The sequence below is a fragment of the Pituophis catenifer genome, unplaced genomic scaffold (genome assembly GCF_029215685.1).
Source record: "Pituophis catenifer annectens isolate HBS135680 unplaced genomic scaffold, rPitCat1.0.hap2 SCAF_2, whole genome shotgun sequence".
Classification (NCBI taxonomy): Eukaryota; Metazoa; Chordata; class Lepidosauria; order Squamata; family Colubridae; genus Pituophis; species Pituophis catenifer.
Genome location: NW_027256882.1, coordinates 17,709,931 through 17,725,764, shown reverse-complemented (window position 1 = coordinate 17,725,764; position 15,834 = coordinate 17,709,931). Strand labels below are relative to the sequence as shown.

General features: G+C 41.2%; 1 protein-coding gene across 1 annotated transcript; it reads left to right on the top strand.

The window, feature by feature from the left end:
• Positions 1-8,085: 8,085 nt before the first annotated feature.
• Positions 8,086-15,196, top strand: LOC139309290 (vomeronasal type-2 receptor 26-like). The gene is made up of 5 exons (XM_070933346.1): positions 8,086-8,253; positions 9,113-9,907; positions 12,394-12,606; positions 14,004-14,130; positions 14,286-15,196. Exons 1-5 carry the CDS (start codon positions 8,218-8,220, stop codon positions 15,194-15,196), a joined length of 2,082 nt encoding a protein of 693 aa, XP_070789447.1. The 5' UTR covers positions 8,086-8,217.
• The last annotated feature ends 638 nt before the right edge of the window (positions 15,197-15,834 follow it).

The window sequence follows — 15,834 nt, the reverse complement described above, 5'->3', positions numbered from 1 at the left end:
ACAATGTATCCTTCATGCTTACCCAGTTGAATTGCAAAACAGCCCCCATTCTCTTTTGAACAGTTGAGGTATCCTATCTGTCCTCTGCCCTTAGATTACATGAGCCCTGAAATGCCCCATCAAAACATTTCAAAAATGGCATTGGTGCAATGGGATTGTTGTCGATATGCCAGGAAAAAATAGCACAGGAATATCCTTTCAAAATGTCATTATTTCAGTTATACCATGGCTTATTTACAATTTTATCTAGCTGAGCGATATAATGCTAAATTATATGGTTTTTATATGGAAAAGACTGAGTTGGATAGGATACTCATGGGAACAGATGATAATTTAATAAAAAAAATATAATTTTTTGCTTAGTATTGAATTAGAGGAGGAACAAGTAAAAGAAACAATGATAGCCCTTGAAGTGATGTCCCGGTGCCTGGAGGCCGTACGGATCTGGATGGGGAGGAACAGGCTCAGGCTCAACCCATCCAAGACCGAGTGGCTGTGGTTTCCGACGTCCCGATATAGTCAGTTGACACCATCACTGACTATTGGGGGCGAATCATTGGCCCCCACGGAGAGGGCTCGCAACTTGGGCGTCCTCCTGGATTCACGGCTGTCCTTAGAAGAGCACTTGAGGGCCGTGAACGGGAGGATTTTTCATCAGGTTCACCTGATTCACCAGTTGCATCCCTCTCTGGATCGGGACTCGTTACGCATGGTCACTCATGCCCTTGTCACCTCCCGCCTGGACTATTGCAACGCTCTCTACATGGGGCTCCCCTTGAGGAGCACCCGGAGGCTCCAACTGGCGCAGAGTGCGGCCGCGCGGGTGGTAATGGGAGCGACATGGCGTTCCCATGTAACACCCCTCCTGCGCGAGCTGCACTGGCTCCCGGTGGTCTTCCGGGTGCGCTTCAAGGTTTTGGTTACCACCTTTAAAGCGCTCCATGGCTTAGGACCTGGGTACTTGCGGGACCGCCTACTACCACCAATAGCCTCCCACCGGCCGGTACGCTCCCATAGAGAGGGGCTCCTCCGGGTGCCGTCAGCCAAACAATGCTGACTGGCGGCCCCCAGGGGGAGAGCCTTCTCTGTGGGGGCACCTACTATCTGGAACGAGCTCCCCCCAGAGATACGGAGGATCCCGGATCTGCGCACCTTCCGCCATGCTTTAAAGACCTTACTATTTCACCAGGCCGGCCTGGCCTAATTTTCCCCCTCTTTTATAAAAGATTTTAAATTTTTAAATATCTTTTAGTATTTTATACATTCAATTTTAAATTGGTTTTAAAAGTTTGGGGTTTTAAATTTGTCGGGGCCAAAATTATTTAATTTGATTTTATTCTACTTTTAAATTTTGTATGTATGTGTTTTTATCGTTTGGCCGTGCACCGCCCTGAGTCCTTCGGGAGTAGGGCAGTACAGAAATAAAATAAAATAAAATAAAATAAAATAGCTTGGGGAAGAACCTTTGGATATTCAATTGATTTGGAAAAATGGCAACAACTATGCGAAAGGAATTATAAATTAATGATACCCACTGCATATAAGGAAAATCAATATAAAATGTTTTATAGATGGCATATGCCACCTGAGAAATTAGCAAAAATGTTTAAAGAAAAATCAGCTAAATGTTGGAAGTGTCATCAATTACCAGTGTCATCATATTATCATATGTGGTGGACAAGTCTGGAAGCTAAAAACTATTGGATTAAACTATTGGGTATCCTACCTGAAAAAATTAGCAAGGAAAATGTTTATTTGATAATACATGTAATAACAGCTGCAAGGATTGTCTATGCACAAAATTGGAAAGCAGAGAATATACCATCGGAGGGAGAAGTAATAAAAATTTTTTAGATTGTGCAGAAATGAATAGATTATCTATGATGATAAAAGAAAGAGAAGACTCAGAATATTTTAAGATATGGAATCAATTTTACTATTGGTTAGAAAAGAGATATAAATAAGTTTGAAAAGAGTTTGAAAAAAAATGTTGTAACTAGAATACTATATTAGTGAAAATTTTTGTAATGGACTTGGTGAGTATGAAGATAGAGGAGATAAGAGAAGAGAAGCAGTTTTTTGGAGATAACACTGAAATGTCACATGGAAGAAATGAATGATGTGTTAAATGTTTGTTTGTCTCAAAAATTAAAAAAAACTTTAAAAATCAATAAATAAATGTCCGGAGAGTGAGAAATTTTTTCATTGCAAGTATTATCTTAGAAAACATGAGATGCTTCACAAAGAAGAGAAGCCTTTTCTGCATGTGCAGAAAAATGAAAAGTGCCCATAATATAGGAGGAGAAAATACCTTTGGAAGAAGAAGTAATAAAAAAAGATTGTGCAGAAATGAGTGGATTAACTTTGATGATTAAGGATAGAAAAGACTCAGAATATTTTAAAATACGGAATGATTTTTATTATTGGTTGGAAAAGAGATATAAATGATTACTTCTATAAGTATGTATAAATATGTGAGGAATAGAATATTATGTTAGTGATGAATTGATATTAAGGACTGGATAAGGATCAAGATAGAAGAAATGACAACTATACAGAAAGAACTTTAGAAGATAACACCGAGATGTCACAGGGAAGAGAAAACTGATATATTAAATGTTTGTTTACATATATCAATTTGGTGTAAAATGATTTGTTGTGAATGTGACTTCTTGAGGGCTCCTGGATTTGAGCTGAAAGGCAAAAGGGAAGCAGAATTTATATTTCGCTGGTAAAGAAATAAAGGGAGACTAGTATAGATCTATTTCAATCTATTTAGCTCTCATCAGCTAGCCATACCCTTACTTGGATTTGAACTTGGCTGCCTGCATGCAGTAGTATATATGTAATATATACCATATTTTTCGGAGTATAAGACACACCAGAGTATAAGATACTCTGGACTACTGTAACGCTCTCTACATGGGGCTCCCCTTGAGGAGCACTCGGAGGCTCCAACTGGCGCAGAGTGCAGCTGCGCGGGTGGTGATGGGAGCGACGTGGCGCTCCCATGTAACGCCCCTCCTGCGCGAGCTGCACTGGCTCCCGGTGGTCTTCCGAGTGCGCTTCAAGGTTTTGGTTATCACCTTTAGAGCGCTCCATGGCTTAGGACCTGGTTATCTACGGGACCGCCTGCTACCACCAATAGCCTCCCACCGACCAGTACGCTCCCATAGAGAGGGGCTCCTCCGGGTGCCGTCGGCCAAACAATGTCGACTGGCGGCCCCCAGGGGGAGAGCCTTCTCTGTGGGGGCACCTACTATCTGGAACGAGCTCCCCCCCGAGATACGGAGGATTCCGGATCTGCGTACCTTCCGTCGCACGCTTAAGACGTTCCTATTCCAGCAAGCCGGCCTGACCTAAACTTCTCCGCTTTTAAATGGGAATTTTAAATTTGGTTTTAAATTATTGGGGTTTTAAATATGGTTCAGCCAAATTTATTTAATTTGTTTTATCTCTATTTTAAATTTTGTATTTCCATGTTTTATTTTTATGGCTGTTCACCGCCCTGAGTCCTTCGGGAGTAGGGCGGTATATAAATTTAATAAAATAAATAAATAAATAAATAAATAAGATGCACCTTAATTTTGGGGGAGGAAAACAAGAAAAGAAAAAAAGAATTCTGCCTCTGCCTACCAGCATCAGGCTCAGCGACATCCTCACTTCCATTTGGATTTTGATAACATGTAGCACAGATTTTTTTATCAGTTTAAAACAAATCCTATCTATTTAACTGGACTGGGTAGGGTGGGAGATGATTTTCATGGGGGCAGTTATTTATTTATTTATTAGTCCAATTTATATGCCGCCCTTCTCCGTAGACTCAGGGTGGTTTACAATGCATTATAGCAATAGCCTGCATACTTTTTTTGTATATACCTGTTTATTAGGGCTTTCACCCCCACCCCAGCGGTGTTGTTCTATACAAAGTTGGCTTATTGCCCCCACAATCTGGGTCCTCAATTTATCTACCTCGAAAGGATGGAAGGCTGAGTCAACCTTGAGCCTGGTGAGATTCAGACTTGCACTAATTGCAGGCAGCTGGCAGCTAAGTGCTAGCACTTAACAGCACTTAAGTCCGCTGCACCACCGAGGCTCTTTTCTCAGGAGTTAGAAGTCTGCTGCTATAGGGGGTGGGGATCTCCAGTCCTCGCACGTTATGAAGGCAGCCATCAGAACTGCTGGAGCTGCTTCCAGGCAGATCCTGGGAGAACTCGGACTCTCGGTGGCTAAAGGGGAGGAAGAAAACTCTGGGCATGCTGAGAACACACAAACTCTTGTTGCTGGAAAAAGGGGAGAAGGGCTGCTTCTCCTGCAGCCTCCCCCATCCCCTGTCCTTGCACCTTGTTCCTGCACTCCTCTCTCCTCAGCCACCTTCTCCTCCCAAATGGTCTTCATGCCTAGAGGGACTCCAGTCGCAATCAAGGTTGATTTTCCCCCCTTTGCTCTCTTAAACTGAACTGCACTGAGCAGCTGGGGGGTTGGGGGGGGCGGTGTGAAGGAGAAATGTCTCAGCTCCCACAGCCACTTGGCATTTTGACCACCCAAAATGGATCAGCAGTGGCTGCTGCTTTCTCCCAGGATCATTTATCAACGAGTCAGAAAAGCAGTGCAGTTCATTTTAAGAAAGAAAGGGGAGGGGGAAAACCAACTTCGACCTTCTTCCAGCAACAGGAGAATGTGCTTTCTCAACGTGCCCAGAGTTTTCTTCTTCCCCTTTAGTCACCAAGAAGGAGGAAGCGCAGCTCTGCAAATTGCATTGGAGAATCGGGGAGGAAAACGCCGGAAAATGCGATGCATGGAGGCAATGGTTTTGCAAAGTGGGTGCTTCTGCGTGGAGAGGTGTGAGGCAAGGTGCTCGCCACCCAGGCTGACCCTTCTCCAGCCTACCCAGGCTAAGGGCGGTCAGCTTCTGCTCCTGGCCCAGGAGATGGATCTGGCCAGGAGGGAAGAGAAAGTGAGACTGCAGAAAAGGAAAAGGAGGGTGGGCGGCTTTGCGAATCGCTTTGGGGAATTGGGGAGGAAAAACATCATTGCTTCCATGCATCGTATTTTCCGGCGTTTTTTTCCCCCAATTTCCCGAAGCAATTCACAAAGCTGCCCACCCGGACATAATGCAGAAGAGCCTTGATAGTACAGTGGTCTAAGCACCCTGTTATTAACACAGCTGCCTGCAATTACTGCTGGTTCGAATCTCTCCAAGGCTCAAGGTTGACTCAGCCTTCCATCCTTTCTAAGGTAGGTGAAATGAGGACCCAGTTTGTGGGGGCAATAAGCTGACTTTGTATAAATATACAAAAGTATGAAGGTTATTGCTTAACGCATTGTAAGCCTCCCTGAGTCTCCGGAGAAGGGCGGCATATAAATCAAATTAAAAAAATAAATAAAAAAATTTAAAAAAATGTGCGACTTCTGTGCATGTGCAGTGGAGTGCTCGCATTTGTGAACTGATACAGAAGGTAAGTGAATCCCACCTCTGCCAAGTTCTTAAGTAAAGCTGTGGAAGGGAGAAGGACCTTTTCATTATCCTCAAAGGGACTGTGACTGAAATCCTCTCTCAGATTGCAACCACATTGGCTACCTATAATGTTCTGCAATCTCTTTCTCATGGTGTAGTGGTAAATAAGAAGAGGTGCAATGACTGGGCATAATGAGCAGATACACACTCCCTGTGGCCAAGTTTCTGTCAGCAAGAGGCAAAACCACCTGGATATGGGAGGATATGGGAGACACAGTGGCTCAGTGGCTAAGATGCTGAGCTTGTCGATAGAAAAGTCAGTAGTTCAGCGGTTTGAATCCCTAGTGCCGCCTAACAGAGTGAACTCTAGTTACTTGTCCCAGCTTCTGCCAACCTAGCAGTTTGAAAGCACATAAAAAATGCAAGTAGAAAAATAGGGACCACCTTTGGTGGAAGGTAACTGCATTCCCTGTGCCTTTTTGTGTTTAGTCATGCCGGCCACATGACCACGGAGGCATCTTCGGACAGGCTCTTTGGCTTTGAAACAGAGATTAGCACCATCCTCTAACATATATGCGAGGGGCACATTTCAGGGGTGAAATCCAGCAGGTTCTGACAGGTTTCGGAGAACCAGTAGCAGAAATTTTGAGTAATTCAGAGAACTGGCAAATACCACCTCTGGCTGGCCCCAGAGTGGGGTGGGAATGGAGATTTTACAATATCCTTCCCTTCCACGCCCACCAAGCCATGTTCACCAAGCCACACCCAAAAACCTAGTAGTAAAAAAATCTGAATTTCACCACCGGAACCTTTACCTTTAGTATTTATTTATTCAGAGTAGAGTCAGGGTGACTGGATGGAGCTGAGCATTTACTGGTCAGATGCCCTTCGTTCCTGATGCTTACATAGAGTTCACAGCAGATATATTTTCTTTGTGCTCTAGGAGAGAACCATCTGCTGCTACCTAATATTGAATTCTCAACTTTCCAACTTGCCAAGAGGCGAGTGTCTTCACCACTAGGCCACCACACAACTCAGATTGAAATTTCACTTTAGGCACAAGGAATCCTAAAAATCAGTCCAATTTAGAATTTCTTACAGAAAATTACAAAGGACTCTACTCTTAATTTTAGACACATTTCAAGGTGACTGATTGCTTTCTTGGTATTACAAGACAGGCAAGATTAGAGTTAAGTGTCATCAACCAAGTGTGGCGTCAAACTCCATAACTCTGAGTTACCTCCCCAGCAGTCTTTGGAGACAAGAGGCCATGTTGAAAGACAAAGATATTGAATTATCTACTTCAGCTTCACTTTCTGGACATGTCCTGACAAGAAGGACCACAACCACTACAGAACAATGCTCCCAAGGGGTATAGCTGTGATTTTTCTATAGCATGTTTTTTTCCAGTTACTCCTCTGCAAATGGAGCCTTTGAAGAAGTTCAGGATTCCCAGAAGGGAAGTTGTGTCTTACTGTAATTTTCACCAATTGGTCTTTGAGATCTCTTCTGCTACTATTCCAGTGGTTGCTTTGATGTAAAAATGTGACTGAAGGAATAAGGGAGGGATCTTGTGTCAGAGAAGGATAAATGCTTCAGGTAATGCTCTCTTTGGAAAACGTTTGGAACAAGTAGGAGCTGTACTCTTGAATGTATTTTCTCTCCTTGCCAGATGAAGCTTGGTTTGTCTCTGTCTGATTCAGGAAAGCTACTGGCATTTTCATCTTGTGAGACTCCTTTGGATTCTTATTCAGAAACAGCAAAGGGGTTGATTCATCTCTATGTATTATGAACCTCCTCCTTCTGCTTCTGATGCTGCTAGTGTCTCTGCCAATCTCTAGGAACCTTGGAATCAAGTGCCCACTGAGTTTGGAACACCAGGATGGAGAAAAACCATCAAGCTATTACAGACCAGGAGACCATCTCATTAGTATAGTCATCACTGCAACAGAAATACCACATACAGTATTGCTTTTCAACAAGGCTCCTTATAATCAGTCTGACTTGTAAGTCATACAGTGTGATGAACGTTCAAATTTTCTTCATTTGGAGCCCTTCCAATCCTGAACTGTTTCCTTTTGTTTCCACAGTTTTCTAACCCACTTATTGATATTCTTTTCCTAATCCTTATAGGAATAGACAATTTATTTTTAGAATGGCTTTTCTAGGTCACTTATCAAAAATCCTCTTCCATTTATGATGATTTTGCTTGAACGATTGAATTATTTTGCAATGGTTCCTGGGCTGAGGAAAATTGGTATTGCTACATATTATGGTGGATTTGTGAAACTTAACATGGTGGGGAAATATCTTCATCTTCTCTTACAAACAGTCAAATTTTAAAATTAAATTTTGATGGGTGAGAATAGTTTGCTGCTGGTTTTGAGTCAATACTGGCTTAAGATTCAATAGGTTTGTGGAGAAAAGTAATGTATTAAATAGAAAGAAAGATTTTGTTATTGCTGTTGAAGATGCTGATATCAACATGATATTTTTTTTACACTAGTTTACCTTATGATAAGTCAAGATTATTATACTTTATTTTCAATATTCAAGTTGTCAACAAAACTCCCCAGCTCTTGCACAATCTCACACTTGGCTACAACATCCATGACAACTATTTGAACACACTTGGCACTTCAGATGCCTTGCTGGACATTCTCTCTGCTGGAGAAGCCAATGTTCCCAACTACAGCTGTGGAAGGAAGGACAACCTATTGACTCTGGTTGATGGAGATGAAAGGGACATCTCTATCCAGATGTCAACATTAGTCGGCCTCTACAAAGTCTCACAGGTTTGTGTGTTTATTTCTCTATCTGATAAATTGAGTAGAGTGGTAGTGGATGGGTGATAGATCCAACTATATCTTGTCTATGGAATTGTAGGTATCATAGCCAAAAATTAGGAGTGGGGAGGGAGCAAGGATCAAAACAACAAATCCTCTCATAACACCATCCTCATTGCTTAGGGGGCTTCTACTACAGACTTGTGAAGTGAGCTGAACTTTGTGTTCAATGAGATTTGGTCGCCACGATGTAAAAAAGACGTTGAGAAAGAGTGCAGAGAAGAGCAACAAAGATGATCAGGGGACTGAAGGCTAAAGACTGAAGGACTAGGGGAGACATGATAGCAGTGTTCCAGTGTTCCAGGGGGTTGCTACAAAGAAGAGGGAGTCAAACTATTCTCCAAAGCACCTGTGGGTAGGACAAGAAGCAATGGGTGGAAATTAAGCAAGGAGAGAAGCAACTTAGAACTAAGGAGAAATTTCCTGACAATGAGAACAATTAATAAGTGGAACAACTTGCATACAGTAGTTGTGAATGCTCCAACACTGGAAATTTTTAAGAAGATGTTGGATAACCATTTGTCTGAAGTGGTGTAGGGTTTCCTGCCTGGGCAGGGGATTGGACTAGAAGACCTCCAAGATCCCTTCCAATTCTGTTATTCTATTTCTATTTCAATAAAAAGGAACTTCTGGGTAACTGGAAATTAAGGAGTGATGGAAAGCTCATGTTTTCCGTATGATCTTAGACAAAGTAATGAAAATGTCAATTTTTCAGATTCATGAAAAGAATCGAAATGGATTCTCTTATCTACTGTTGATAAAACATATACTGTATGTTTTTTACTGTATTGTCTTATCATTTTTTCAGATTAGTCTTGAAACTGCTTCAGAGGCTCTGAGTGAAAAAAGTCAGTTTCCTTTTTTCCACCGGACGTTCCCCAAAGAAGGTTTTCAGTACCCAGCAATTGTCCAACTTCTCCTCCATTTCAGATGGACCCTGATTGGTCTCTTTGCTTCAGACACAGAGAAAGGAGACAATTTCATGAGAACTTTTACTCCTTTGCTTGTCAGGAATGAAATTTGTGTTGTTATATCACAACAATTCTCAACAACTACACCCACAAAATCCTTCAGGGAAGCCATGTCCAAGTGGAGACAGGTCAACGTCTTTGTTCATTTTGCAGAATATGATCCCATTTGGGACAGAATCCTTCCTTTCCATTTAACCCTTGAAGGTTTTCCAGGATCCATTGAAGGGAAAGTCTGGCTCATGACAGGTTTGGGAACATATGAAATGAAAAAGCACAGACTTCTCAAATACATCCATAGTATTTGGACATTTTCTTTTTTGCCAAATAAAAGGCCAAAAGATGAGGCCTTTGAACCCTATTTCTTTCTAAGCCCCAGTTTTGAAGATGAGTCTTTTGAATGTTCTTTTTCAAAACATGTCTTTTCTGTCAAAGGCCGGAGACGATGCACTGAGAAATTGCCCCTGGGGGCCCAAAAGAATGAGAGCAATTTCCATATCACAAATGATGAACATTATTACAGTTTTGTTAAGACTCTGGTCCATGCCTTGAATGCTGCGTATTCCTCCAATTCCAGGAGGAAAAGGAAAGAAGGGGAAAAGATCTTGGGCAATCCAAGGCTACAGCCATGGCAGGTACAGAATCCTGAGAAGGCTCCTTAAAACCTAGTTACTTTTGAGAATTCAAAGGAGAAGCAGAAGAATCTTCTCAACCTATTTGTGCTACAAAAGGCCAACAGATTTGGCCAATCTAATCACATGGGAGGATAATTTTCCAAACAGCCTATACTAAAAAAGATTTTCATATTAACCACTGCTAATTTTAAAAAGGATGCATGCATTTTAAAATAAATGCCAGTATGTATAGATATGGATGGAGGTGGTTAGCATTATAGAATTTTACATTTATCAATCTGAAGGAGACCCTGAGACCACTTAGCCCAACCCCTCCTGTCTGCAGGAAACCCAGTTAAAGCTTTTCTGATTGATGGATCCTCTATCTTTGCATAAAGGCAAATCAGAGAAATGGAGACTGAAGTTTTCTGCTTTATTGGTTCAGTTCTAAAATGGTTCCACCCAGTGGTGAAATTCAATTTTTTTTTACTACCGGTTCTGTGGGCATGGCTTGGTGGGAGTGGGAGGGGAAGGATACTACAAAATCTCCATTTCCATCCCATTCCAGGAGAAGAATATTGCAAAATATTCATTCCCTCCCCACTCTGGGACCAGTCAGAGGTGGTATTTGCTGGTTCTCCGAACTACTCAAAATTTCCGCTTCTGGTTCTTCAAAACCTGTCAGAACCTGCTGGATTTCATCCCTGGTTCTGCCTTTTAGAACATTTTCCTCTCATTCAGCCAAAATCTTTCTTGTGACTGAATTCATGTTACCATGTCTGACACCCTGGAATAACAGTAAGAAAATATTAAGCTTCTGTTTAACATCTTTCAGTTAGTGGAAGAGTTTTGTATCCTCCCTTTTCCAACTGAATATTTTATAAATTGGAAAGCTGCTCCCAGTCTTGTTATTATCTGTTGCCATAGAGCAGCCTAGCTCTACTCCTTGTAGTCTTTCCTGAAGGCTAAGAGCAGTCCTTTTGATTTCTTCCTTGGCTTCTTTACTTTTCCCTAAACCTGATTCAGGGTTTGTGCAATGCTTCTTCTCCAAGCATGGTGCCTCCAGAAGAACTGTATGTGAGATGGTATCTCCCAAAACCAGAATATTCATGTCCTGATATTTTTATGGATGCATTTATCTTCTTTGTATCAGCATCTTACTGCTGACTGAAATTTGATTTGCCAACAACTACTATTTCAAGATTACTGTATTTTTCGGAGTATTATAAGACGCACCTTAGTTTTTGAGGAGGAAAATAAGAAAAAAGCTGATTGGCGGGTGGATAAGCCTCCCAGAATACCCCCAATCACCTGTTCCCAGAGGTGAATTTTAGCAACAGGTTCATTGGTTGTGAGCCCTGTGCCTTGCTTTTTTTTCAGCCTCTGAAACTTCTAAGACTCTGTTTCAGAAAAAACTTTTTTTCCTGCCTCCGAAAGCCTCCGAAACAGAGCTTCAGAAAAAAAAGCATCTGAGCTGAAGCTCTGTTGCGGAGACTCTTTTTCTTAAGCTTCTTTCAGAGGCTTTTTCTTTCTGAAGCTCTGTTTGGAGGCTTTTTTCCTGAAGCTTCATTTCTGAGGCTTGAGAGGCTGGGTAGGGCTACATTCGGAGTATAAGACACATCAGATTTTCACCCTCTTTTTTTGGGGGGAAAAAGGTGCATTTTATACTCCGAAAAATACGGTACTTTCACAAATATACTTACCAAATTTGGTATCCCTTGTCCCTCTTCCAGTGTATGATTAAAGTTCTATAATTTATCAAGTCCATGTTGCTAAAGCTCAGATATTTTTCTACTGCATTTTCCTGATGCACCTCTCCCTATGAGGAAATCATAAATATTTTTCTGTAAACTTGGCATTGTTTGAATGAGATGAAATTATTGCTACGAGATTTATATTTACAGACTTGCGTGTTTCTCTCAGTGTAGCCTTCAAAAAAAGTAGAATTAGCTCATTTGCTCTTGTTTCCCATCTGGTCTATTAGGGAGAAGTTTTGACTGGCAATTTTCATCTTGAAAATCCATGCTTTTGGGTCATCACCAAATGAGATTATGAATAATCTCTTTTTTGTATTGTTCAATTTATTTGATACCTATGTTACAATGTTCCCTATACATGACCAGTTGTGCCAATTGTATTTTGTTAATATAAATTCTGTCAATATATGATTGGGAAATTTTGCTGAACCTTTTTCCTTCACTTATGAAGATAGTGGTGACACTTTTCTCCTTATTAAGCATACTTTGAAGTTAGAGAACAATAGTTGCAAGTCGTACAACTGCAGAAGAACGAATCAAATGTGAAAAGATCACATGAGATAAGAAACCGAGGTTTCTGCCTTTAAAATTCTTGGATGTTTCCATTCTAGTTTCATCCCTTTCTGGGTTTTTTTCCAATTTTTTTTTTAATTTTTATTTCTCATAAACACATTTACATGTACAATCATTTATCCATCATTTTTCATTCATCTTATCTTTTAACTTTCATTTTTCATTTTTATTTTTTAGTTTCATCCCTTTCTGGAGAAGAATGAGTTTTGCAATCTTTCCCAATTTAGACTCTACATGGACCAAAATGGAGAGATAGCAGCAGATCTGGGCATCGTGGCCTTGTTGGTTCTCCCCAAAAAGGATCCCATCGAAAGGCTACTGGGGGCATTTAAAACTCAGAGCTTTATTTTCTTGAAAGATGCTAAGTCAGAGCTAAAGTTGCTCAACAAAGTGGGTGAAATTTTGGCATCTTATCTCTGTTTTTCAAAACCTTAATGCCCTAATTAAATCATGAGCCTCAAGACAAGCTTCAAAAGAAATCCAGATATTTATTAGGAGCTTCATGTCGGCACGAACCAAGTGAAGCCAACTCTGACCTCACTTAATTTGCACCTTGGCTCTGACCCTGTTTCCCCCTTCCCCCAAGGTGTGTCATCAGTCACATTCCCCAATGAAGCAATTTTGTGCATTGTAGAAGTCACTCCATCCAGCCATTGTAGGTCCCCCTGGAGATGACCTTGACATTGCCAGCTGGAATGTGCTTTGTTTTGACTGAAATGCAAGTTCCTTGATGCAGCTGCAAGGCTCAGTTCTCCATCCCCCTGCCTATGGCAACTCGAGAGCAGGTCAGGAATGCTTCGCAAGTTGACTTTTGGCCTCCCTCACTTCTTGAAGGCAAGCTGTGCAAAGCAAAAACAGTTTGAGTACAGGTATAGATTTTACGGGTGTGACCCCTCGGCTTGGCTTACACAATGAACCCCCTTGCTAGGTTTTTGTCTATGTATTTGCACATTTTTTGCATTTCCCGGCATGTCATGGCGTAAAATTTGGGTTTAGGTAGTTTTGCCCCAGGAATGATTTTGATGGCACACTCCATCTCACGGTGGGGAGGGAGTAGGACATCACACTCAGCCTCGCTGAACACTTCCGCAAGGTCCTGATATTCTTTGGGGATCTGTTTGACCTCTGGGGTTTTGTCGAAGGTGGCTGCCAATTGTTCTGGTGCAGTAAGTTCCCCAGTAAGTCCTAAGTGCAATACCTTCATTAGCCTAGCAGCCACAAGATTTTATGAAATAAATAAATAAATAAAATTAAAAAAGAATGCTCCCTTCTAAGTTGATAGCACTAATTGGTAAGCAGGTTTTTTTTTTTTGAAAATTCATTTTTGACTATGTTCAAAGGAGAACACTTTTGCAATGTTACATGGATTCCAGAACAAAACTTTTCCAAAACTACTGGTCAGCGGTTTCTTTCTTCATCACAGTTATACATATTTTAATAAATTGAATAGAATAAAATTTTAATGAATATTATTTAGAATAAATTTTATTCCAAAATTTATTAGGAATATAACACCAAAATTTAAAATCATTGATATATGAAGAACGGAGGCCATGAGAAGGAACCCACTGGTTTTCATTTAATGCTTAAATTTTTTTCAATTCCATCCTTCCAGATTTCATCAAATAGAAAAATACTCTCTGGCAATGTGATATAGTTAGAAATTTCATACTTACCTAAGTAAATCCTAGAGACTACTTGGTGAATTGTCAGTACATGTCCATTTTGAATGAATAGGAGTCCTAACACATTTTCCTTGTCATTCCTTGTTTTATTTTTCTTCTTAGTCTCTTCCTCAATCAATTTGTGTGGAAAGTTGTCATCCTGGATTTGTCAAGCGGGCTCGAGAAGGAGAGCCAGTTTGCTGCTATGACTGCATTCCTTGTCCAGAGGGGACCATCTCCACTCAAGAAGGTGGGTAACAACAAAGGAAATGATTCTGGATTTATCCAAAGCATTATGATCAATATGCTTTTAAAAGCATGCTATCAATTATTGTCCAAAGAAAGTATTGCTTGAAAGGTAAAAGGGTATTATGTGAGAGAAATATTCCTTTTTGTTTTTCTCAGATATGGAAAAATGCACCCAGTGTCCAGATGATAAATATCCAAATGAAGACCGAATCCAATGTATCCCCAAAGTTCTAACCTTTCTTTCTTATCAAGAATATCTGGGCATAATCTTAGTCTCTTTTGCTCTATTTTTGTTCCTAACCACAGACCTTGTTTTATTCATATTCATTAAATACCGAGAAACTCCCATTGTCAAAGCCAACAACCGGGATCTCTCCTACATCCTCCTGGTCTCCCTCTTGCTTTGCTTCTTGTCCTCTTTTCTCTTCATTGGACAACCAAGGAAAGCCACCTGTCTTCTCCGACAAACACTGTTCAGCATCATCTTCTCAGTTGCTGTTTCTTCTCTCTTGGCCAAAACCATCATGGTGGTATTGGCTTTCCTGGCCACAAAACCAGGCAACCGAGTGAAGAAATGCCTGGGAAAGAGCTTGGCCAACTCCATCATCCTTTCTTGTTCTGCTGTCCAAATTATCATCTGCTCCACCTGGCTAGGAGTTTCTCCCCCCTTCCCTGACTCTGACTTCCACTCTCAGCCTGGAGAGATCATTCTGCAATGCAACGAAGGGGTCGTTGTCATGTTCTACATCACTCTCGGCTACATGGGCTTCCTGGCTGCCACCTGCTTCACGGTGGCTTTTCTAGCCAGGAATCTCCCTGGGGCTTTCAACGAAGCCAAGCTGATCACCTTCAGCATGCTGGTCTTCTGCAGTGTCTGGTTGACTTTTGTACCCACCTACCTAAGCACCAAAGGAAAATATATGGTGGCTGTTCAGATCTTCTCCATCTTGGCCTCCAGTGCTGGTCTCCTGGGCTGCATCTTCATCCCCAAGTGCTACATCATCATTCTGAGGCCAGACTTGAATACAAGGGAGCAGCTTACAACTAAAAGAAATGTTGAAATGTGAAACAGAGGAATTTTGACTCTCAATACTTTCCAACAGGCCAAGCCTAGAAAATGTCCCAAGCTGTTTTGCATACATGAGTTGGCCAATGATTTTGCTTGAAAAAAATTAAAGGGTGGTTAGACAATGTATCCTTCATGCTTACCCAGTTGAATTGCAAAACAGCCCCCATTCTCTTTTGAACAGTTGAGGTATCCTATCTGTCCTCTGCCCTTAGATTACATGAGCCCTGAAATGCCCCATCAAAACATTTCAAAAATGGCATTGGTGCAATGGGATTGTTGTCGATATGCCAGGAAAAAATAGCACAGGAATATCCTTTCAAAATGTCATTATTTCAGTTATACCATGGCTTATTTACAATTTTATCTAGCTGAGCGATATAATGCTAAATTATATGGTTTTTATATGGAAAAGACTGAGTTGGATAGGATACTCATGGGAACAGATGATAATTTAATAAAAAAAATATAATTTTTTGCTTAGTATTGAATTAGAGGAGGAACAAGTAAAAGAAACAATGATAGCCCTTGAAGTGATGTCCCGGTGCCTGGAGGCCGTACGGATCTGGATGGGGAGGAACAGGCTCAGGCTCAACCCATCCAAGACCGAGTGGCTGTGGTTTCCGACGTCCCGATATA

What these genes read in the sequence shown, in the direction of transcription:
- LOC139309290 (XM_070933346.1), top strand. Translation starts at nt 8,218, where the DNA reads ATGTCAACATTAGTCGGCCTCTACAAAGTCTCACAG. An exon ending in AGCTAAAGTTGCTCAACAAA is followed by an intron (nt 12,607 to 14,003) that starts GTGGGTGAAATT and finishes TTTTCTTCTTAG; the next exon opens with TCTCTTCCTCAATCAATTTG. An exon ending in GACCATCTCCACTCAAGAAG is followed by an intron (nt 14,131 to 14,285) that starts GTGGGTAACAAC and finishes TGTTTTTCTCAG; the next exon opens with ATATGGAAAAATGCACCCAG.